At 36.7% G+C, this 23,065-nt stretch overlaps 1 protein-coding gene across 9 annotated transcripts in view; it reads right to left on the bottom strand.

Moving 5' to 3' along the window:
* The window catches only part of LOC126492995 (cytochrome P450 3A6-like), a 223,526-nt gene that overhangs the window by 178,620 nt on the left and 21,841 nt on the right, over positions 1-23,065 (bottom strand). Inside the window, exons 8-13 of one of the 9 annotated variants that reach the window (XM_050129715.1) lie at positions 19,827-19,954; positions 19,047-19,113; positions 16,340-16,500; positions 13,718-13,944; positions 10,997-11,159; positions 7,038-7,542 (exon numbers count right to left, since the gene is read on the bottom strand). The exons of the other annotated variants lie outside the window; for them this stretch is intronic. Coding sequence (XP_049985672.1) covers positions 7,456-7,542; positions 10,997-11,159; positions 13,718-13,944; positions 16,340-16,500; positions 19,047-19,113; positions 19,827-19,954 — 833 coding nt within the window. The 3' untranslated portion in view covers positions 7,038-7,455. Of the gene's footprint in view, positions 1-7,037; positions 7,543-10,996; positions 11,160-13,717; positions 13,945-16,339; positions 16,501-19,046; positions 19,114-19,826; positions 19,955-23,065 lie in introns of those variants that run through there. 9 annotated transcript variants of the gene reach the window in all.

The raw sequence follows: 23,065 nt of genomic DNA on the forward strand, positions 1-23,065 counted from the left end.
ATTGAAGGACATCTAGGCTGTTTCCAGGTTCTGGCTATTACAAATAATACTGCTATGAACATAGTTGAACAAATGCTTTTGTCATATGATAGGGGATCTCTTGGGTATATTCCCAAGAGTGTTATTGCTGGGTCCAGGGGTAGGTTGATCCCGAATTTCCTGAGATACCACAATACTGATTTCCAAAGTGGTTGCACAAGATTGCATTCCCACCAGCAATGGATGAGGGTACCCCTTCCTCCACAACCTCTCCAGAAAAGGCTATCATCGGTGTTTTTGATTTTAGCCATTCTGACAGGTATAAGATGATATCTCAAAATTCTTTTGATTTGCATTTCCCTAATTGCTAAGGAGGTTGAGCATGACCTTAAGTGTCTTTCGGCAATTTGAACTTCTTCTGTTGAGAATTGTCTGTTAGGTTCAGTGTCCCATTTTTTAATTGGGTTAATTAGCATTTTAAAGTCTAGTTTCTTGAGTTCTCTATATATTTTGGAGATCAGACCTTTGTCTGTTGCTGGGTTGGTGAAGATCTTCTCCCTGTCAGTAGGTTGCCTTTTTGTCTTAGTGACAGTGTCCTTCGCTTTATAGAAGCTTCTCAGTTTTAGTAGGTCCCATGTATTCAATGTTTCCCTTAATGTCTGTGCTGCTGGGTTATACATAGGAATTTTTCTCCTGTGTCCGTGTGTTGTAGAGTACTTCCTACTTTCTCTTCTATCAGGTTCAGTGTGGTCAGATTTATATTGAGTTCTTTGATCCATTTGGATTTGAGTTTTGTGCATGGTGATAGATATGGGTCTATTTTCCTTCTTCTACAGGTTGACATCCAGTTGTGCCAGCACCATTTCTTGCAGATGCTTTCTTTCTTCCATTGTATACTTTTAGCTCCTTTATCGAAAATCAGGTGTTCATAGGTTCATGGGTTAAAATCCAGGTCTTCTATACAATTCCATTGGTCGACTTCTCTGTTTTTATGCCAGTACCATGCTGCTTTCATTACTGTAGCTCTGTAATAGAGTTTGAAGTCAGGGATGGTAATGCCTCCAGAAGTTCCTTTATTGTATAAGATTGTTTTGGCTATCCTGGTTTTTTTGTTTTTCCATATAAAGTTGATTATTATCCTCTCAAGATCTGTGAAGAATTTTGTTGGGACCTTGATGGGGATTGCATTGAAACTATAAATTGCCTTTGGTAGAATTGCCATTTTTACTATGTTGATCCTCTCAATCCAAGAGCAAGGGAGATCCTTCCATTTTCTGGTATCCTCTTCAATTTCTTTCTTCAATACCTTAAAGTTCTTGCCAAATAGATCTTTCACTTTTTTGGTTAGAGTTACCCCAAAATATTTTATGCTGTTTGTGGCTATCGTGAAAGGTTAAGCTTCTCTGATTTCCCTCTCTGCTTCCGTATCCTGTGTGTATAAGAGGGCGCCTGATTTTTTGGAGTTGATCTTGTATTCTGCCACATTACTAAAGGTGTTTATCAGCTGTAAAAGTTCTTTGGTGGAGTTTTGGGGTCACTTATGTACACTATCATATCATCTGCAAATAATGAAAGTTTAGCTTCTTACTTTCCTATTCGAATCCCTTTGATCCCCTTATGTTGTCTTATTGCTATTGCTAAGACTTCAAGCACTATTTTGAAGAGGTATGGAGAGAGTGGACAGCCTTGTCGTGTTCCTGATTTTTGTGGGATGGCTTTGAGTTTCTCTCTGTTTAATTTGATATTAGCTGTCAGCTTGCTGTGAGTAGCTTTTATTATATTTATGTATGTCCCTTGTATCCCTAATCTCTCCAGGACTTTTATCATAAAAGGATGTTTAATTTTGTCAAATGGTTTTTCAGCATCTAATAAAAGGATCATATGTTTTTTTCTTTCAGTTTATTTATATGATGGATTACATTGATAGATTTTTGTATGTTGAACCAGCTCTGCGTCTCTGGGATGAAGCCTACTTGGTCATAATGGACAATTTTTCTAATGTGTTCTTGGAATTGGTTTGCCAGTATTTTGTTGAGGATTTTTGTGTCGATGTTCATGAATGAGATTCGCCTGTAATTCTCTTTCTTGGTTGAGTCTTTGTGTGGTTTTGGTATTAGAGTAACTATAGCTTCATAAAAGGAATTTGGTAATGACTCGGGTTTTTTTTTGAAGTTAGATATTTATTTAGTTGTTATGGAAAGTAGGGAAGAAGTGCAGAGTGGGTGGAGAGACAAAAGCTGCTTCTTTGAGAAAGAGAGATGGAAAGAGAAGAGAGGGTCTAAGGCTGCAAGCAGGAAGGGAGTGGGCATGGCTTGTCTCTTAAAGAGACAGAACATTACACCAGTTATACTGGAGGAACGATTCTCTGAGATTCTAACAAGCATTCAAAAATAATCAAAATGTTTTTATTGTGGATAATTATTGTTAGAAGCTGTACTGGTATTCTCTCTACAATATCTAATGTTGTATTACTGCTTTATATCAATTAATCCTCCCAAACCCTCTCACAGAATGGTTCTAGAACTATTCTAAATATGAGAAGTGACTGTTGAATTTGCCTAAAGGTAAGACGTTTCTTCAGGATTCCTCCTTCATGAAAGAGTCTGCCAAACATTCTGCAGGACATAGAAGAAAGTGATTGACAAACTACTTATATAGGTGGAAATGTCTTTGAAATTTCCTGCCTCATGGGAAAGTCTGCCAGATACTATGGGCCTGTGAAGATGGGTACCCCAGTGTTACAGAAGAACTTCGAGTGGATGTACAGGCAGCAAGATGTCTCTGTCATTTCTAGAGTTTTGGAAGTTGCTTACAATGCACTTTCTGTTTATTTAGCTAATATTATATTCTTCTGGAGGCTTGATGGAGTTGAAAATTTTATAGTTATAGTTTTCCATAGTTATGATAAAAACTAAAATAGATATAAATTTTGTAACCATAATTTTTTGATAAATGTTTTGTTGTATGTATTCTTGCTATGTTAAAGATAAAAACCTTCCTTTTTATTTAGACAGAAAAGGGGAGATGTTTTGCAATTCCCCTCTGTATGCTGTGAATGTTTTATTTTCATTGGTTATAAAGAAGCTACTTTTGGCCAATGGCTTAAGAGAGTAGAGCTGAGTGAAAGATCCAGACTGAGATATAAGGAGAAGGAGAAAGTAGGCAGTCAGGAAGAAGTCATGTAGCTGCCACAGGAGACAGATGCCAGACACTGAAGAGAATATTACTGGTAGGGAACAACCACATTCAATGCACAGATTAATAGAAATGTGTTAATTTATTATCTAAGAGTGTTGAAATAGGAAGCGGCGGGGCTGCGTCCCCAACACCCTGGCCGCTTGGCTAGCTCATGCCCGAAATAACAACACACAAACTGTATTCATTTAAGAACTGCTTGGCCCATGAACTCTAGCCCTTACAGGCTAATTCTCGCACCTGGACTAGCCCATTTCAAATGATGTGTGTAAGCACCCCAAGGTGCGCTTACCGGGAAGATTCTAGCCTATGTCCATCATCATCGCGTGTGCCTCAGAGCGCAGAGCTATCGTGTCTATCCGGCAGAGCTGAGCATGTCGTCTCTCTAGGAGCAGAGCAGAGTCTGACCTCACTTCCTCTTCCGCTCAGCATCCTATTCTGTTTACTCCTTCCCATCTATGTTCTAAGCTATGAGGCCAAGCAGTTGGTTTATTGCTCAGCCAATGAAATCAACAGATTGATATATGACACTCCCACATCATAAGAGTTAGCCAATAATAAGCTTGAGCTAATAAGAGGCTGATCAGTGTTGTAGTAAGATAATTTCTGTGTGATTATTTTGGTTCTAGGCGGCTGGAAAATGAACAAGCAGCCTTCACCTACAATGTTATATTTAAAAATCAAGTCAATCAAAGTATGTACAAATATATGACAAGGAAATGTGATGGTTCAGATTAACTTTGCATGCTATAAATTAGTGACAAATGATTTGAAATATAACCAATTTTTATATTTTAACTAATATCTCTGCATTTTATATGATACAGTTTAATCACATTCATCTGACTCCCCTGCCCTGAATGATCAACAAATCTGCCACAAATCTCTATGTCCACCAAAGTTAGTGTCCTCTATTTTTTTAAGTTTGCACAACTATTTTTTGTTTTTTAGTTTACTCTTTTGAGAATTCCATACATAAATATTGTATTTACATCATTCATACTCATAGTTCTCCTCACTCCAACACTTGCTGTGCCCTCCCAACTCCCTCTCAAATGCATCTTTCCTTCAGTTATTATTGTTATTCTCTCTCTCTCTCTCTCTCTCTCTCTCTCTCTCTCTCTCACACACACACACACACACACACACACACACACACACACACACACACACACACACACACACATACACACACACAGAAAGCCTACTGTGTTTATATAATGATGGGCATATATACATTTATTTAGGGATGACCACTTGGAATTGGATAGCCTATCAGGAAACCTTTTTACTATTATTATTGAACATTTCTGCCTCTTTCCACCCTCCCCCTCCCCCCCTCCACCCTCCCCTGCTCCTCCCTCTCCAGTCCAAAGAACAGTCAGGGCTCCCCAACCCGTGAGAAGTCCAAGGTCCTACCCCTCTATCCAGGTCCAGGAAGGTGCAGCATTCACACAGACCAGGCTCCCCCAAAGCCAATACATGCAGCAGGATCAAAACCCAGTGCCATTGTCCTTGGCTCCTCAGTCAGCCCTCATTGTCCACCACATTCAGAGTGTACAGTTTGATCCCATGCTTTTTCAGTTCCAGTCGAGCTGGCCTTGGTGAGCTCCCATTAGATCAGCCCCACCATCTCAGTGGGTGGGCACACCCCTCGCAGTCCCGACTTCCTTGCTCATGTTCTCCCCTCTTCAGCTCCTCATCTGGGCCTTGGGAGCTCAGTCCAGTGCTCCTATGTGAGTGTCCTCTATAAATTTTTGCTGCATGTAAACTCTCAGTAGTGGAGCCATCTACTGAAGTACAGTTAGTCCACCAGGCAGCATTACCCTTAAAGAAAGTGAATTCTCCTTATCCCCAAAGCTATTAGCTGTCTATGGATCTATTGGGCACTTGTGAATCCCATCACCTTTTGTGCTAGAATATTTACTGGCTTGAACTTGTTTAGATCCTATGCCAGCAACTACAGTTGTGGACAATTCGACAACGCAGCCACCCTCTCACATATAGAAGACACTCTTGCACTCTAGCCCTTCCTGACCTTTGTTCTTTAGAATCTTTTAGGTATGATCTCTGTTATAGTCCGTGAGTTTTAAGGATATGGCAGAGGAGGAGTTGCAGAAAGGAATAACTATGACTGATTATGTTTGGAAAAGCCTTATGGAAAGCGAGATTTTGATCATCTTACATGTATATATGAAAACATGGACTATGTTGAGAATTATGCAACTTTCAGAAGCCAAAGTTGTCAAAAAATAGTCCATTAACAGATGTAAGATATCTACACTCAGATTGTTCATTAGCATTGTCCTGAAGACCACATAAAAAACAGGATACTGCAATTGTTCTTTGTTTCTAATCATACAATGAGAGTACGTTCCTATTGCAGAAGACATTAAACACACTGGTTGTTGTAGGAAAGTCTTGCTGCTTAATGCTGATGTTCACCACGTCCAGACATCTCTGAGTTTTGCACAAATGGAAGAATCCTTTCCCCAAGCATGGCTACCTATTCTCTGCCTGACTTATTTGGAAGCTGTCCCTGAGCTTAGATGCCTGACATATCTTTAGAGTGACCTTTAGCCAGGCTGTGGTGGTGCACAACTTTAATTTTAGCAGAGGCAGAAGCAGATGGATCTCTGTGAGTTCAAGAACAACCTGGTCTACAAGAGCTAGTTCTGGGACATTTTCCAAAACTACAGAGACACCCTCTATCAAAAAAAATACAAAAAGAGTAATCTTTAATACAGTTTCTTGCAAATTCTCTCCCCCTGCTGCCCATATACTAAAATGTGTTGTGTTACAATCTGTATGATGGGACTTTGCTGCCAAATGTAAATAAATCATACTATGAGCACCTACTAGAAGATTCTCCAGCTTTTGTCCCCATCCTATATAGTGCCATCACTCCCTGAGATATGTCTCACCGAGACTGACTCCAGGAATTGTTTTCTCTCATACTCACAGTTGTAAAAGCCCTGTTAACCATTCTGATCCCTATGGCCTCATTGCCTGATGGCCAGTGTGCCATGAGAAAAATGGAGACCCCACAGTTGGAGCCGCTGAATGGGGATTTATGGGATGCACAGTTTGTGAGCAGGCACCCCCAGTTGGTAGTGGCATTTTTGACTGATACCATGGTTCAAGGATCAGTCATCTCTCCTCATCTGCTCTACTTTTTGTTTGAGCCTTTGAAGGGACTGGATTCAATTTGTGTGCAATGGAAACAAACCCTGATAAAAGCTACACTTTGATAATCTTTACATGTACATATAAAAAGTGACCTCCATTGACAATTGTGCACCTTCCAGAAGCCAAAGGCATTTAATAAATTACCCTTTATCATATGCAGGATATCTACACCAGATTGTTCATCAGAGGTCTCAAGATACTGCCATTGCTCTTGGCTACTAACTAAAACATGTGAGTAAAGTCCTCTTGCAGAAAACAGTAAACACATTGGTCATAGGCCATATCAACAGTGTACTGAACAGGAAACGTTTTCCTTGATGGCAATCTTTTATAGTACTGGAAGATGCTTGAGAGGATTTGTGTGGGGGAGGGGGTGGAGTAATCAACAGTCTTAACCAGCAGTGAATCCCATGAATTCCTATAATGATCAACATGGCAAAGGAGGGTATATATAGAATAGTGTCATGAATATTATGAGGGTAACAAACCACTTTCTGTTCATATTTCAAATCCATTCAGTGGGAGTAAACACATGCTGCATTTCAGGCCAAGGACCTATGGTTTTGGAGTTTACAGGCCCAAGAATGAACCTACTATTTATTATTCTGATAAATGGTCTTAATATCAAATTGCCTTCTAAATTTGAATCTTCTTTGGATACACTATTATATGTCTCAGATCTAAACAAAAGACTTTATTCATGATGTGGATGTTGGTTAACACAGAAACTTACAACTCATCAAAATGTAAGGAATAATAATAATAATGATAAATTAAAGATTTTATAATTGAAACAATATTAACAAAATTAATAAAAATATTTATCAGAATTGAAATGAAACATATAGCACTATTTTGGGTATGGGAAAACTTTGATATGAAAGAACATATGGATTGCTAATTAATCATTTTCCATTCATACACAAGAATCAAGGCTCTATCAAGTCAATGAAAAATAACTGAAGATTCTGTCATGAACTATGGTAGATTAAAGTTATATTCATCTAGGTTTTCTTCAGGAGTAATAAAAATCCAGGTACTTAGAATGAACACCTTGAAGAACATATCAGAACTTGAGATAAAAATCAACCTTCATTTATCTTCATTTCTTGATATAATTTTCAGGACAATGGGTTTTTCTGGAGTAAGAATCAATGTCTTTCCTAATTTCAAGGGAACCTAAAGGGAAAAATACATAAAATATATTGGTAAGTTAAATGAATCACCGAATTCCACAGAAGACTGATAGATCCAACATATTAAGAACAATAGCTACTTATTCCTGTGTTATCACATGGCTATTACCCTAGCATTCAGGATTTAAAAGAAGGAGGCAGAATACAAAATTAAGGCTTGCTGAGCTATATAGGATGTTCTGTATCACACTGAACCTCATGGACTGCTTCCTAGAAAGAAAGAAATCTATCATTATAGGTGAATAAATGACTTTTTGTCAATGTGGTGGTTTGACAAAACATGGCCACCAAAGCGGGTGGCACTATTGGGAGGAGGTGTGGACTTGTTCAAGAATGTGTGGTCTTGCAGGGAGTAAGTCACTACAGAGATGGGCTTTGAGGTATCATATGTTCAATCATGTCTAGTGTCTCAAGCCACTTCCTCTTGCCTTTGGATTAAGATGTAGACTTCCCTGGCACCATGTCTGCCTTTACACCACCATACTCCCAGCTGTCATTCTCCCTAGAGTAAATCTCTGATTTTCTATACCACAACCTCAATAAAAATGTTTTGTTCTATAGGAGTTGCCATGATCATATTGACTCTTCACAAAATAGAGATCCCTACTAAAACAAACACAGAATCTTGAATTACTTGTATGAAATATGGAAACATGCTTCAATCTAGTCATACTTCAACATACAAACTGACCACCTATTCTGTAAAAGCCCTGAAACAAAAATTTTATATGTCTTCCCTAGTAATCTAAATGTCAACTAAAATGTAAAAGTTTGAACCTTGTAAAGAACATTTGTGAACACATAGAAAACACATTTTAACAGGTTATATAAAGTTAAGTTTTATTCAGTAAAACTGGAAAGACAACCACAAGTAGGTTTTGTACATGGCAAATGCTATTGTCTGACTCTGATTTCTAAACAATTTCTAAAGAAATTTCTAAATCTTACAAACTGATACTTGTGGGTTAATGATAATGGAAGGGCTTTGAGAATATTTAAGTTCCTGTATCTCTAAAATTCAAGGATGGTGCTTAAAAGGGAATTTTCACTCATTTTACTAATTTTTAAAATGATATTGCTGTCAGTTTGTGGCAGAGATAGCCATCCAATAGAATAAGAATCCCTTAGGAGCATAAAAATGTACAAACAGGTTGTTTCTTAGTTTAAGAAAGTCATCTTGTAGGTAGCTAGAGACATCTTGTAGATTCATAGATGCCTAAAACTTGCCTATGATCATAATAAAATCATTCATCTGTATTGTGTTTGTGTATAGAACAGAAAGACAGCTACCCACATGCACCAAAAGAAAAATGACTATATTGTATTCCTTTTCTATGATGATAATCTAATGACTTGTGAGTGTCATTTAATACAAAAATCATAATGTTAAACTCTTGGGCACTGCTTCATTTAAGTTAATCACAACACATTCTTAAGTTCTTCAAAGGAAACATTTCAACCATCATTCTAAATGTGATACCTTACATTAAAAGTACACACAGAAAAGATCTGAGGACTTGAATTGCCAGGTGTATTTCCCATAAGAAAATGTGTAAACTCAACTCACAATGGTGTGCTTATATCCCTAGGCTGCGGATGTTTACTCTTTGATCACTGCTGTGAAATGCAGTCTATTTTCTTTAAGGCTGAGATCTCTCTTAATCATGAAGATTTCAGACCAGACCCCCAAATAAGAGCAGTCATCTAACATAAAGTAGACTTGATTGACTTAAAAATTAAGGAGAAAAATGGAGATAGAGCACAACATTGAGTGTGACATGAGGTGAGGGTGATCATGGTATAATTTGTAATGAGGTGGATGTTATCAAAATGAAATGTATGAATGCTTCAATAATTAATAAAACATTTAAAAGAATACATAAAGAAATGCATCTGTTAAAACAATTTTGTAATTTTTCATATTTAGAATACTTTAAAGATGTTTCAATGCATTTATTGATGTTTTTTTTAATATTCAAAAGGTCCTTATGGAATCATTTTAAGTTTTAGAAAGAAGAAAATTAGGTGTTTTAGAAATAGAGGATGCTCTAATGAATACAGAGAAAATAAAAACGGAAAGTGCATGTGTTAGTTAATGGGTTATGGGGGTAGGGGAAGCCTGAAGATAGCATATCTAAAAGACAGGAGTAAATTTCACAGAGGAAACCGACTGAAAGTTCTTGGCTTGGAGGTAGCTTGGTTGTTTTGAACTTGCAGGATAAGATATAATGACGGATGAAGAAGGAAAGAAAACACATGGATATATAAAAATGTAGGTGGATGCCCGATTGTCTAGACCAGGGTCCCTAAAATACATGGAAAAGTGCACAAAATGGCTAAGCAAAGGAGTCTTTTATGTTCATGAATAATGGTTTAATGCATGGATTTTTGTCTGTGTTTATTAATGGGAACTACTGTGGAACTTTGAAAGTCTCTGGACTGGTGAAGGATTTTGGACAGACATTCTGACATGACACAAAGATAATAGGTGACCATTATACCTCTTGGAAATGAAATTATATAAACATAATTTGAAAATTAATAATATTTATCATTTAAAAATCTGTTCCATGGTTGTGGGAGCCAGAGGGGGCAAGGATACTAGTGAACCTGTACCAAACTATCAATTAAACAGATATCATAGGGGCTTAGAGACTGAAGCAGCAATCATAGAACCTGCATGGGTCTGTACTAGGCCTGTTGCATACATGCTGTGGTTGTTTAGCTTAGGGTTTCTGAGGAACTCTTAGAAGTGGGAATAGGAATGGATGTCTCTGACTCTTTGTCCTGCTCGTGGGGCAGTTTTTGTGTCACTGGGTTGTTCCACCCAGCCTTGCTATAAGAGTTTATGCCTAGTCTCATTGAATCTCCTTATGCTCTGTTCAGTTGATATCCCTAGGAGGTTTGATCTTCTGAAGAGAAATGGAAGATCAATGGATCTTGGGTAAGTGAGGTGAAGGGGACTTGGAGAAGGGGAGGAAAGAAAGAGGAGTCTATGGTAAGGATGTATTTTATCAGATGAGAATAAACAAAAGAATGTCTGTTCCATGTATGATATATACAAGTATAAAAAAATCCATAACAAAGTCTATTATTTTGTAGAATATTCATATAATGGTAACAAGAAGAATTACTCGGCTTCAATAATACTATACATAATCATATAAGGAATATCTTCATTTAATATTCATGATCTTTCATTTAAACTTAGATAAAGACTTATTGCTCCAGAACTCAATGGCCCAAGAGCCCACACATAGTTTTATAAAAATCTCTCAATAGAGAAAATATTAGGTAACAATAAAACAGTATAATCCATATATAAATATATTTATTCAATGTGTTATATATATATATTCAGTATTAAATATATATGTTTATGAAATGCCTATAAATAAAAAACAAAAGCATACTAAAATGAATATGTTCTGTCTCACCTCTGTTTCTTCACAGGGCAGCACGGAAAAGTTCTGCAGGATTTTGACAATAGCAAGCTTCATGTTAATGAGAGCAAACCTCATGCCTATGCAGCTTCTAGGCCCATATCCAAAAGGCAGGTATGTGCAAGGATTAATTCTATCTTTATTTTCCTTGCTGAACCTAGTATCACAATTGAACAAGAACATAAATAATGAAATATGAAATGCACAAGAGCAACATGTTTGCAGTTTTCAGTTTTCACTTACATCCCTCCGCCAGAATCATAAAGGGCACTTCAGGGTGTTCAATATTCCAAAAATGGAGTTTTAATTCATTATGAGATTTGTAAGTTATTATTCTTTCTATAACTTTACAGTAAAGGATCTCCTAATGTTAACAAGATGGTGTGTGATGTCTTTAAAGTGTAAAATATTATAGATGTTGTGTGTTATCAGTGTGTAAACATTACAGAGTACTTGTGGGGGAGAAGGAAGGAATTGCTCTGACACGTGAGTTGGGGATTTGCTCACTGTGGATGGAGGAGATACATGTTAGGAATGAATTGTTTCTATTCCAATCCCTACTCTCCTCACCATCCTCTCTTTTCTTCCTGTAATTGTTTCATTCTGGTCATCCTAATCTCTTTCCTCTTCCTCATCCTCTTTCTCTCCAGCCCCCTTTTTCCTCACTACAGTCCTTTCACAAAATCTGTCACTCCCTCACCCACCTCCAAAAGTCATTCGGTGAAGTAGGTAGCAAGGACACAGCAGCTTCTCTACTCTGTTATCCCTGAATTTTGTGTCCACCCTTCCCATAGGAGAAATGCTGATTCTAGAAATGCTCTAGAAGACTTTTAACAATCTATTCTGTGAGAGTTATTAAGTATCAAGGAAGATTATGAAACAATTTCTAAGCTATTTTATAGAACAGCTTTGGGGTCAGGTGAAGGTTGTATTGGTTTGTGTGTACAAGTTGAGCTTGGTGGAAAACTCTTGGGGAGTACATACACACACAGGAGAAACACTGGGGTTTCTGTAGACTTCTTCTATACTATGTTTGATTACAATCATAATATTTCTTTTCTTTTCTTTAAGACAGTGTTTCTCTGAGTAGCCTAGGCACCTGTCCTGGAACTTGCTCTGAAGGCCTGGCGGCCACAAACTAATGCCTCTCCCTCCTGAGTGCTGGAATTAAAGGCATGCATTACCAAAACCTGGCCAGTAACAATATCTTTTTAACTTCTTCATTCCTTACTTCCTGGCCTCGTCACTGATACCCTCTGAGTCTATATTATCTGAAATTTGGAACAACCATAGAAATGAATAATGAATGATGTCTGATTTTATAGTCACTAAGATAAAGTGTGTATATGTGGTGGCTATATAGATGGGACATAGAATCAACCTGATCAGAAAACAGGAGCAAGTCAATTCTTCTTGTCTAATAAGCACTATACAGAGAACAACTGCCAACACCAGAGACACACGGCTAAGGATACAATATCTTAGGCATCCAGAACTTCATGACAGAGATGACTGGATGTATAAATTTTTGGTCTCCTAATTTAACTGCATCTATCTTAAACTATAATTTTCACACGAGGAGCATGATATTAATTAGACAGGTTATATAAATAAAGGAATACAGATACATATGAGAACCTAAATAATAATTTGTGAAAAAGAGGTTCTGTACTTGAAGAAGTATGGAGAGAGGAATATATTAGAGAAACACGAATAAGAGGACTGGCGTTAACATCAAAGAGGAGACTTTTCTGCACCTTCTGTCTTCACCAGTGTCTAATATAATGGGTTCCTATATTTGATAAATGATTTTTACATTTGGGAACGTGTCCAAGAGTTCTTGTGACAATATGAACAACATTAAAGAATATAAACCTAACAGCTTAGAAAATAATATAATTGATTTTCTAATCATGTTAATTTTGCTTGTTCTTTTTGACACACATACACTCATTCTCTCTCTCTCACACACACACAAGCATGTATCACTAAACAACATTTGTAGGTCATAGAAAGCAATAATTTATAAATTATTATAAGGATGAAATTTATATTTTCTGAATTTTTAAATATCTATACACGTTTAGCAACATATTCAATCATTTCATATACTATTGAAATTGATATTAAGTATTTGTGGTAGTTTGAATGAAAATGGCTCCACAGGCTCATAGGGACTGGCACTATGGGGAGTTGTTTCTGTCTTGGGGGAAGTGTGTCACTGGGAGTGGGCTGAAGTCTCTGAGGCTCAGACTAGGTATATTGGCTCAGTCTTCTCCTTCTGCTGCCTGCTGATCAGGATGTAGAGCTCTCAGTTATTTCTGCAGCCACAGGTCTGCCTGCATGCCACCATGCTTCTTGTCTTGATGATAATAAACAAAACTTCTGAACTTTCAGCCAGCCCCCATGTGATGTTTCCATTTATAAGAGTTGCTGTGGTCATAGTGTCTCTTCACAGTAATGGAAACTATAACTAAGACAGGTTTTGAGACTCTAAAAGAAAATTACAAAATTTGGAACTGTCATTTTTGTTCAATTGAAACACATGTATTTTCTACTATAATTATCACTTTGTACTACTGATATTCTAAAATCAAACATACATGCAAGATAATATCAATTTATATTAATGTGCTTACAGAAAGAGACTGAGCATATTAACCTACTTAGAGAAGTCTGATTCTGTGTCCATTCCCCCTTTCTGAGTCCTCATACCTTTCAGGACGGAACTCCTCAGGCTCTTGCCAGTATTTTGGATCTCGGTGTAGAGTAAAGACAGGTATAATCACCAAAGTCCCTTTGGGAATGAGCATACCATTGATTTCAGCATCTTTCTTACTAGTTCTTCTAATCCTACCAGAAACTGGATATAATCTCAAAGCTTCACTCACTACCATGTCAAGATATTCCATCTCTTGCAGGGCTTCATAAGTGGCAAGTGCCTGGGAAGATTAAAAATCAAGATTTTGTTGATTTGATATTTGAAACTAACTTTCATACCAAACTATAGAGTACTTTTATGTTTGCAGGAACTCTTCATTCAACCATATTAGTGACTATATTTATCACTAATAAGTCATATTTACAATAGTCATGTGTGTTGACATGCTAAAGGGCCACTGACATTCATAATGAAGTGAATATTGAAGAATATTCAGAGAAGCTTATACTTAGGTCCAAATCTTCAGTGTTCTTTTGTACATTTTTCTTTTCAGTAATAATGAATGGCATATTATGTCAATCTCTTCAACATAAATTAGCTATTGAGGGTGTGATAACTTATAAAGGAAGGAGGCCACAAGTTCAGAATGTGGAAATATAATGTAAAGAATTATAATTTATTTTTTTAATTCAATATCAATCCTTTAAGAAGATAATTCACAGTTTTTAAATCCTGGGATTAAATTTAACATTACTATAAATGAGCAATTTGAATGTTCTTATTAATCAATGCCATAGTAAACAGTGATAGTATATAAAATTACAGTGACTAACATCAATAAGATCTTTTTTCTTTGAAAATCATCATGGTTAAATGGGTAAAAATGGAGACTAATTGAGCAAAAATTTCTATTCTACTGAAAAGTCCAAATATCTCTATGCTTACTTAGTTCCTGATAGAGAACTCCCAATGGTGCTTAAAATGGTGTTCTAATAAATCTTAAACTTCCAATATCCCACAGGATAGAGTCACATGAGAAGGAGGTCTAGATGAAAGGTTAGAAATTACTAGATTAGATTTGTTTTTGTATATCTGGGAGAGTAGTCCTGATGGTTCATTGATGTAGCAGGGTCCCACCAATTGCAAGTGGTACTGTATCCTTACAGGATAAACTTGGGTTGTAGGAGAACATTTAAATGATGGTCAATGAATGGACCAGAGAGCAGCCAGCATCCTCCATAGTCCCTGCTATACTTCAGTGGCTGTGAAGGAGTACCTTTGTCAGAAGCAGTGCTGAGTGGAGTAGCAAGAAGCCCTGACTAAAAGCTCCTGTCTTGAGTTCCTTTATTGACTTTCCTCAGTGATAGACTATCATGGAAAAATATAAACTGAAGTAATTGTTTACTTCCCATAGTTGTTTTGGGTCATGGTATTTGTCACAGTGACATAATGAAACAAAAACAGAGCGTGAGTATGAGGCCTGAAGATGCTTTGAATGCACCTCACTGACAATATAGCAGGTCCCAGAATATAGGTACCTTGTTGACAGGTTTCGGTCCTGCCCAGTTCCTGCAGTCATTAAGTCCCAAACAAACCACACAGAGGTCTTCATTAGTTATAAACTGATTAGCCCATTAACTAAGGCTTCTTATTTACTAATTCTTATAACTTACATTAGCCATAATTCTTGTCTGAGTTAGACACGTGGCTTGGTACCTTTTTCAACAAGGCAGTCACATCTTGCTTCTTCTGTGGCTAGGTCATGACTGCAGACTCCTGTTCCCAGAATTCTCCTGTTCTTTTTGCCCCACCTATACTTCCTGTCTGGTTACCGGCCAATCAGCATTTTATTAAACCGGTCCAGAAACAAATGTTTACAGGATAAAGCCGTTGTCCCACAGTAGGTACCTCACACTTCATTGCATCAAATTTGGGGCATAGATGAGAAAACAGCTCATATGATATGTAGCTGTCACTTTGTGAGACACAGAAGCTACCATAATGTAGAGGTGAACAGTGTAGGTTGAAAGCTGCCATGATCTGCTTTATTCAAATTGAATTATGTGAGCAATAATGAGAATAGCTAAATCAGTCTGCCCAGCCAAGACAGCAAGGGTCCATTAACAGCAGTCAGACCACAGCATTTCCACTAATAATATTAGAGGTATCAGCTCACTTGTTTGAGGTTCTAGGGGAATGCCTCAGTGGTTAACAGCATTGTTGGTTTTTGCAGAGGATGCAGGCTCAGTTCACAGTACTCACATGGTAAGCATATTTCCTAGAACTTTAGTTCCTGGGAATCTGATGCTCTCTTCTGACTTACTCACATTTCAGATATGTACATGAAAAACAGATACAGATATGTAGGCAAAACACCCATTTAAGTTTAAAGAATATACTTGTCTGACACTTGCTTATCATTAATAATCTAAAGAGATTTTATGCATGGTTTAGACCTTATTATGTATTTAGAAATAGTGGATGTTACAGGCTCTGTACAGACTTAGAGAGATTAGTTTTTCTGTACACATATTTTCCCTCTGTCTAATTTTCAGACACTATTGCTGAAAGAATCAGTTCTTACTGTAATAACTATGATCCCAATTGCAAGTATGGAACTATTTTCATGTTGAGGTTTCACCTTTTCCCTCTATCTCCAGGCACTATCAGCTCACCTTCTTGGGTAGGGCTAAATCAATCTCATGCTGGAGTTTCTTTTGGACATCAGAATGAGTTGACAGTAAATACATAATAAAGGAAAGAGCATTGCTTGTAGTATCATAGCTGGCAAAAATAAATGTGATTGATTGGGCCGTGATCTCCGTATCAGAAAGACCTAAAATAAAATTAGACATTGTGTGTCAATTACAAAGCCTGATGCCTACACAGACACTTCACCTGTTTTATTCTGCCATATTTAGTACAGTAAGATACTCTGCACTTTATCTATAATGATGTTCTGCCTGCAAGATATGCAGAACAATGGTGGTACAATACTTGCGGGAATAAAAACTAATAACTCATTTGACTTAAGACCTACTTCATGAGAGGGATCCAAGACTTGGCACTGTTCAATTGACCAACAACCTGAGACTAGTTAGGCTGGGGATCAAGGGTAAAAATACAACAATACTTGTGTAAAGAAAATAAATGAATTGACTCATTGATATTTCACTATTCTTGTAGATTAGTGCCTTGATCAGTCATCTTCAGAGAAGCTGCCTCCTGCAGCATGTAGGAACAAATGTAGAGAACCATAACCCGATATTAGACAGACAGTGACAATCTTTGGAATATTCAGCTCTAAAGGGGACATCTCCTTTAAATACCTCTCCTCAAGACTCAGCCAATTTCATCAAAAAGAAATCAGGAAAAATGTAAGAGCAAGCAGAGATGGAAAATACCAAGAATACAAGGCCCTTGAAATCAACATGAACAAAGCTCATAGAACTCACAAAGACTGAGGCAGCATGGATAGGGCCTCCACGGGCCTCCACTAGTTCTTCTCTTCATATATTATGGCTCCCAGTTTTGTATTTTTGGGGATTCCTGAGTGTGCAAAAGAGTGGTTCTCTGACTCTTGTGTATTTCCTTAGGATCTTTTTTTTTTCTGTTGGCTTGTCTTCCAAAACTTTGATAAGTTAGTTTTTGTTTTATCTTATTATAGTTTGTAGGGTTAAGCCCAGCCTTAGGGGGCGTGTCCGCCTAGGGCTAATGTTTACCTATAAATCTGCTGGGCTTGCGCCCAGCCACCCCCTTTGCTTTCCTGGTCTCCGCTGAAAGGTGGTTCTGTAAGTCTATTTCCCCATTAAAGCTGTATATATTTTTACAATCTGTCTGCATTCATTTATGCTGTTACAATAGTTTATTTTGTTACGTTAAAAATATGAATGAAAAAATAAAAACCTAGCTACTGGTGAAAGGTTAACAACTGGACTGTCCTGTTGGGGGATGGAATATCAGTTTACTTCAGTAGAATGAACTTCGCATATCAACGACTTCGGAGCAGGCCTCATGTTCAGGAGTAGATGCTCAACATTTAATGGACACATCAGTTTGTGAGTTAATTTGTGTGAGTGTGTATGTGTGTGTGTGTGTGTGTGCGTGCACATGCATGCTTTGATTTAGTTGATTTGGTGTTTGATTTTTTTGATATAGTTTTATTTATTTCATTGATTTGGAGAATATTGTTCTTACATTGGCTTTTTATTTTCTCTTATGAAAAAAAAATATAGTTGGGTGTATGTGGAGATCTGTAAGATGGAAAGAATATGATCACAATATATTTAAATTTAAAAATTGTTTTAAAAAGGACCAAAATTTGTTACTGACTTCAAATATGCAATTAACAAGGGGATTTAATAATAAAAATTTCCAAAAGAGAGTTTGTAGTACTAATGTATGAATGGAAACTTTACTCTGAAATACTAAAACTAAACACAGTAAGTAAAACATTAGAGAGGAAACATGTTATAAACACTGGTTTCCTTGTTTAATGTACTGTTATTGTAAAAGGAAAAATACATTTCCACAGACCCTTAATCTAGAGAACACACTTCCAATGATTGAACTGCAGTGAGGGTAGTATTTTGAGACTGTACTTCCTTTTTGGATGCTGTGGAAACAGATTTACAGGTAGAGGTTCTTATTCAGTAGCTCTTTATGAGGCTGAGACTCAGCATTTGATTGATGCAGATGACCCCATATTATTGAAGGCTTTTGGGGTGTGAAAGACAATCAAAATTGATCTTCAGATTTCAATTTTCTAATTAAAATATTATTTCATTTTCTCTTTTCTCTCCTCCCTCCTCCCATTCCAATGCCACATTTTTTCCCTCAAGTTTAGCACCACTTCTTTAACAATTTTTATTTTTATAGAAATAAAAATCATATAAGTACAATGTGCTGAGTCTGCTCAGTTTTGCCTTGCCTTCTTGTATTTGTTCCTGGGTTGACCATTTAGTATTGGATAAACAATCATGGACGCATCCCTGGTGAAAACTAATTATCTCTCTTTCAGCTGTTGTTATCTATCTGTATCTCTTGATCTAAAGTGGGTTTTCATGAGATTTTTACCCAGCTATGTTGGAATGTCAGCTCTTGTTGGGACAATTTAGGGTCTTGTTTAAGCATTTATGCTGTTAAGAATGCATGGTTGTAGCTTCCTTGTCATAGATGGAAGGTCCAATAACTTTAATATTTTCTTTATGCAGATACTCCTTGATTTTTAGAAAGTTCCACAGGGTGCTGCTTTTTAAATACATGTCTGTATCCCATTGCAATTTAACAGGAAGCCTTCTCTGGTTAAATACCCTGTCTACATTTCAAAGACAAATCTCTCCCCCTGTGCTTCTCCTTAGACTGTAAAGCAGCCTTTATTACCTTTATGGTACTTCACGTCTTTCAAAATCTGGGAGTTCATCATCAGCTGAAGTAAATCCACTCGGCGCTTAAAATAAAAAGAAATATCAAAGTCAGAAGTTACGTTGCTAAGTCAAAAATGAATATGGGATGGAGACCTTCAATTCTTTTATGAATAATGACTTATTTAAGGCCAGTCTATGGCTAAGTTTGCCTACATCGCTGGTTACAGAAACTGTTATCTACAGATTCTGGAGAAGAAGAAATCTGTCATACTCTCGTATCATGCTGTCATGCCCAACCCCTTTTCTTGGGGCTTTTCTTCATTCTGAGCATCTGAAGTTACTGACGACAGAGCCCTGACTGGATGGTTGTCAGTTTTTGTTTTTGTCATATGCATTTGTTTAGCAAAATGTCCTGAATATCAACCTGTTGCTTACTTAACATATTCTTAAATAATATCCCATTTTTATTGACGGCTGTTTCTGGAGCTTATTGCTGGATTTTATGTGATTATGTGCACATATTCCAAATACCCAGAGTAACAAAAATTTGATTAGATACTGATTCTTTGGCATCTTACTGACAGTAACTTTCTGCCATGTACTGGGCTCATTAGGCAAAGCTGTGTTATTCAAGTGGCACTCTCAATGCTCAAAGAAATTGCCCAACTTGATGCCAAGCCACAGCACAGATTAAACAGAATGAATTCATCAAATATCTTAATGAGAATTTCCATAGGGAATGTGTGCCATGTGACAGAAGTGCTTTGAAATTGAAATAATTTTTAATACATTTTACCTCCTGCTTATTTTCCAGTCGCTCTTTTTTTGCTTTATTCACAAAATTTTGCAAAAAACTTATAGCATCATTAGGAAGAACGCCGATATCAAGTTTGTCATATAGTCCTTTAAGGAATGGAAAGAATGCTATAGAGAAAAAGAAATACCATGAAGAAAATGTTAACTTAACCAACTGGCAGTTACTTTATTCATCAATGTTAAAAACTGTATAATTAAAAAATAAAACAATCAAATCAAGTGACAGAAACAAAATTGGCAGAAACAAGCTAAAAAAATAAATTGTAATATATATATATAAAACATATATATTACATATATATATCTTATCACACCTTAATATGTTAAATCTAAATAAATTTATTTATCTTATATCCTGTCTGCAGTGTCTTCTCATTCCTCTCCTCTCAATACAGCACCCCACCCCCTGTTCACACCCCTCAATCTGTTCCACCTTCTTTTCTGTTTAAAAGGGCTGGGCAGGTCTCCCATGACTGTCAACAAAACAAGGCATATAAAGTTGCAGTAAGATTAAGCAGCTCCCCATACATTAAGGCTGGGCAAAGTGACCCAGTATGAGGAGTAGGTTCCCAAAAGTGAGTAAAAGTGTTGGAGACAGCCCTTGTTCCTACTGATAGGAGCCCCACAAGAGGATCATGCTACACAACTGTAACATACATGCAGAGTGCCTAGATCAGTCCCATTCAGGCTTTCTCATTGGCAGTTCAGTCCCTGTGAGCCCCTATGAGTCCAGGTTATTTGATTCTGTGAGTTTTCTTGTAATATTCTTGATCCCTTTGTCTCCTATAATCCTTTTCTCCCTCTTCTGCAGGATTACTTGGGCAGGAGAGTAAGACCACACAAATATTGCCAAGACTGTCAGGACCTACAAACCTGACATAGAACCAAACATAACTGAAGGACAAAAATATCCTTGTAAGTGTAAAGATGTTGAATTTTAATAAAAAATAAACACAAAAATACATTATCTCTATAGGAATCAGTATGGACTTCTACTAAAATATTTATAGAAAACCAAAACCAATTCTTCACAGAAATGTCCAAAACTCACAAAATTACAGAAAGCTTCAGAATTCATTATAAAGGCTAATACTATCTTCTCAGTCATACCAGAATATGTCATGCAAAGTAAGATTGTATGAAATGTGACTTATATATACTATTGGAGACTTCTTCAATAAAACACTTTCACCTTGATGCATGCTATCCAAAGAGGTACAAATAGAATAAAATCAAGTTGTACACAAGCACATTGAATGAAGTAATATGAAAATTTAGGACAGGCTCTCAAATAATCCTTCCTGTCCAGTGTTCTCATAAAATTAGATGTTCAGGGAATTCTTTTAACTTGATTAAAAAAAAGTCTATGAAAACAAAGAGTTTACACAGATATTTACAGAGAAAATATTTCCCATTAAGTAAAAAAAGAGACCACGATAGTTTGTTTTCTTTATGTTCACCACTCTTCAGTGACTATAACCAAAAAGCAGTTTGTATGTCTACCAGGGCACAGCATCAATATACAAGGATACACAAGCTACAACCATGAGATCTGGCACAGTCAGTATTACGTCTCTCTGAGTGCTGAGGAGGAGAATCACATGTTTGAGGAGCATACTAAATTACTAAATATAATCTGAATAAAATAAGGAAACATTTCATTGTTGATGGTGAAATGAGCAACACTAGCCAAGCTAGCCAAGCATCAAACCACAAAGTTCCATCCCTGAGCCCCATGTTTGAAGAAGAATCTTGCTCTTAGGCAAAGTAGGTCAAGAATTACAATCATCCTGCCTCTATATCATTACCTCAGGAATTCAAAGCATTCACCAATACAACTGACACACACACACACACACACACACACACACACACAAACCCTGCTCCTTTAACTTAATTGTATTCATATTTAATGGAACAAAACAAGCCCAATGTGAAACTAGCAAAGAAACACCATTAACAAAATCATTAAAACATAAATAGTCATAGACCCCACTACACACTGATCCTGCCGATACCCATAACCTTCATTAGGCTGAACCAGGAAACATCTTGATGATGAAACTCAACATCAAATATATTCTGGAGCAAAACTTGGTGAATAGAATAATGCAGAGGGTCCTCCTTTGGTGAGATAACCTGATATTCTGACCAGGCTATTTTCTTATCTCAATTTTTCCACAGTCTTACTCTCCACTACAGCTATTCCTTATTTTCTAGCATGTCCAATACCAATATGGATTCCTGCTTTTCTCACTTTTTATGTTATATGATTTCTTTGTTTAACAAACCTTTTTCTATAACCTTTCTTCTTTTTTAGAACATAGACTGATCTCGTTCTCAGTATCTCTGTGACTCAGCTTTCTGAGAGATGAGACTACTTTATATGATATGAGTGCACAGCTTTCACCTTCTGATTCCAGTCTACATTTTAAAAAAATTTCCACATCTTTCCTCATCTTTTTCTTGTCTCTACCTTTTTCTTTCTTTATACTCATACCGCCTCTATTTCCTACTAGTAAGCAATCAACTAGTCACTAGTTCCTCCAAAGTTTACTTCTTACTTCCCTCCTTTTCTCACTTATAGTAAAAATAGCTAAATAGTAGAGAGAGAATTGAGTATGCTTTAGTTGCTAAAACATTTGGAACTTAAAGACTTTCTAAAGAGAGCTTCTTAATTAACCACTAATACATTTTTATGGCAGTCTTACTGATGGATAACAACTCATGTTGAAGACATTGATCAACTGACTGAGAATGATTGAGTGGAGATCTTGGAGCCCTGAACACAGGGCTAACAGGAGAAAACTCATCTCAACCCTACTCATAGCTAGACTTCCTTTAACACAAAACATTTCCACTGAAGGAAGAAAGATGCTATGAATTAAATCAACAAGAAAACTTAACTTCTAATGCAAACACAGCCAGAAAAATCTCAGCAGTAAAGCACTAATAAGATGAAAAACTAAACCAATTTTCTTTCAATAATTATTAAGTTAATAGCAACTCTTAAAAAGACAAGCAGACATAACTCTAGATTAGAAATCAAAATGATTATAAATTTGTTCAAAAAATTCAAATAACAGATACCTATCTTCTGAATAATTCCAAGAAAACACTAAATGCTGAAAGAATTCAGGGAATAGAGGCAAGATATTAAAATAAAATTGTTGTTAAGGAAAAGAAAATATTGTAATCAGTAATATAACAAGAATTAAA

This window comes from Alexandromys fortis, unplaced genomic scaffold (genome assembly GCF_014885135.2).
Source record: "Alexandromys fortis isolate MF-2015 unplaced genomic scaffold, M_Fortis_MF-2015_v1.1 scaffold_306, whole genome shotgun sequence".
NCBI classification, from domain to species: Eukaryota; Metazoa; Chordata; class Mammalia; order Rodentia; family Cricetidae; genus Alexandromys; species Alexandromys fortis.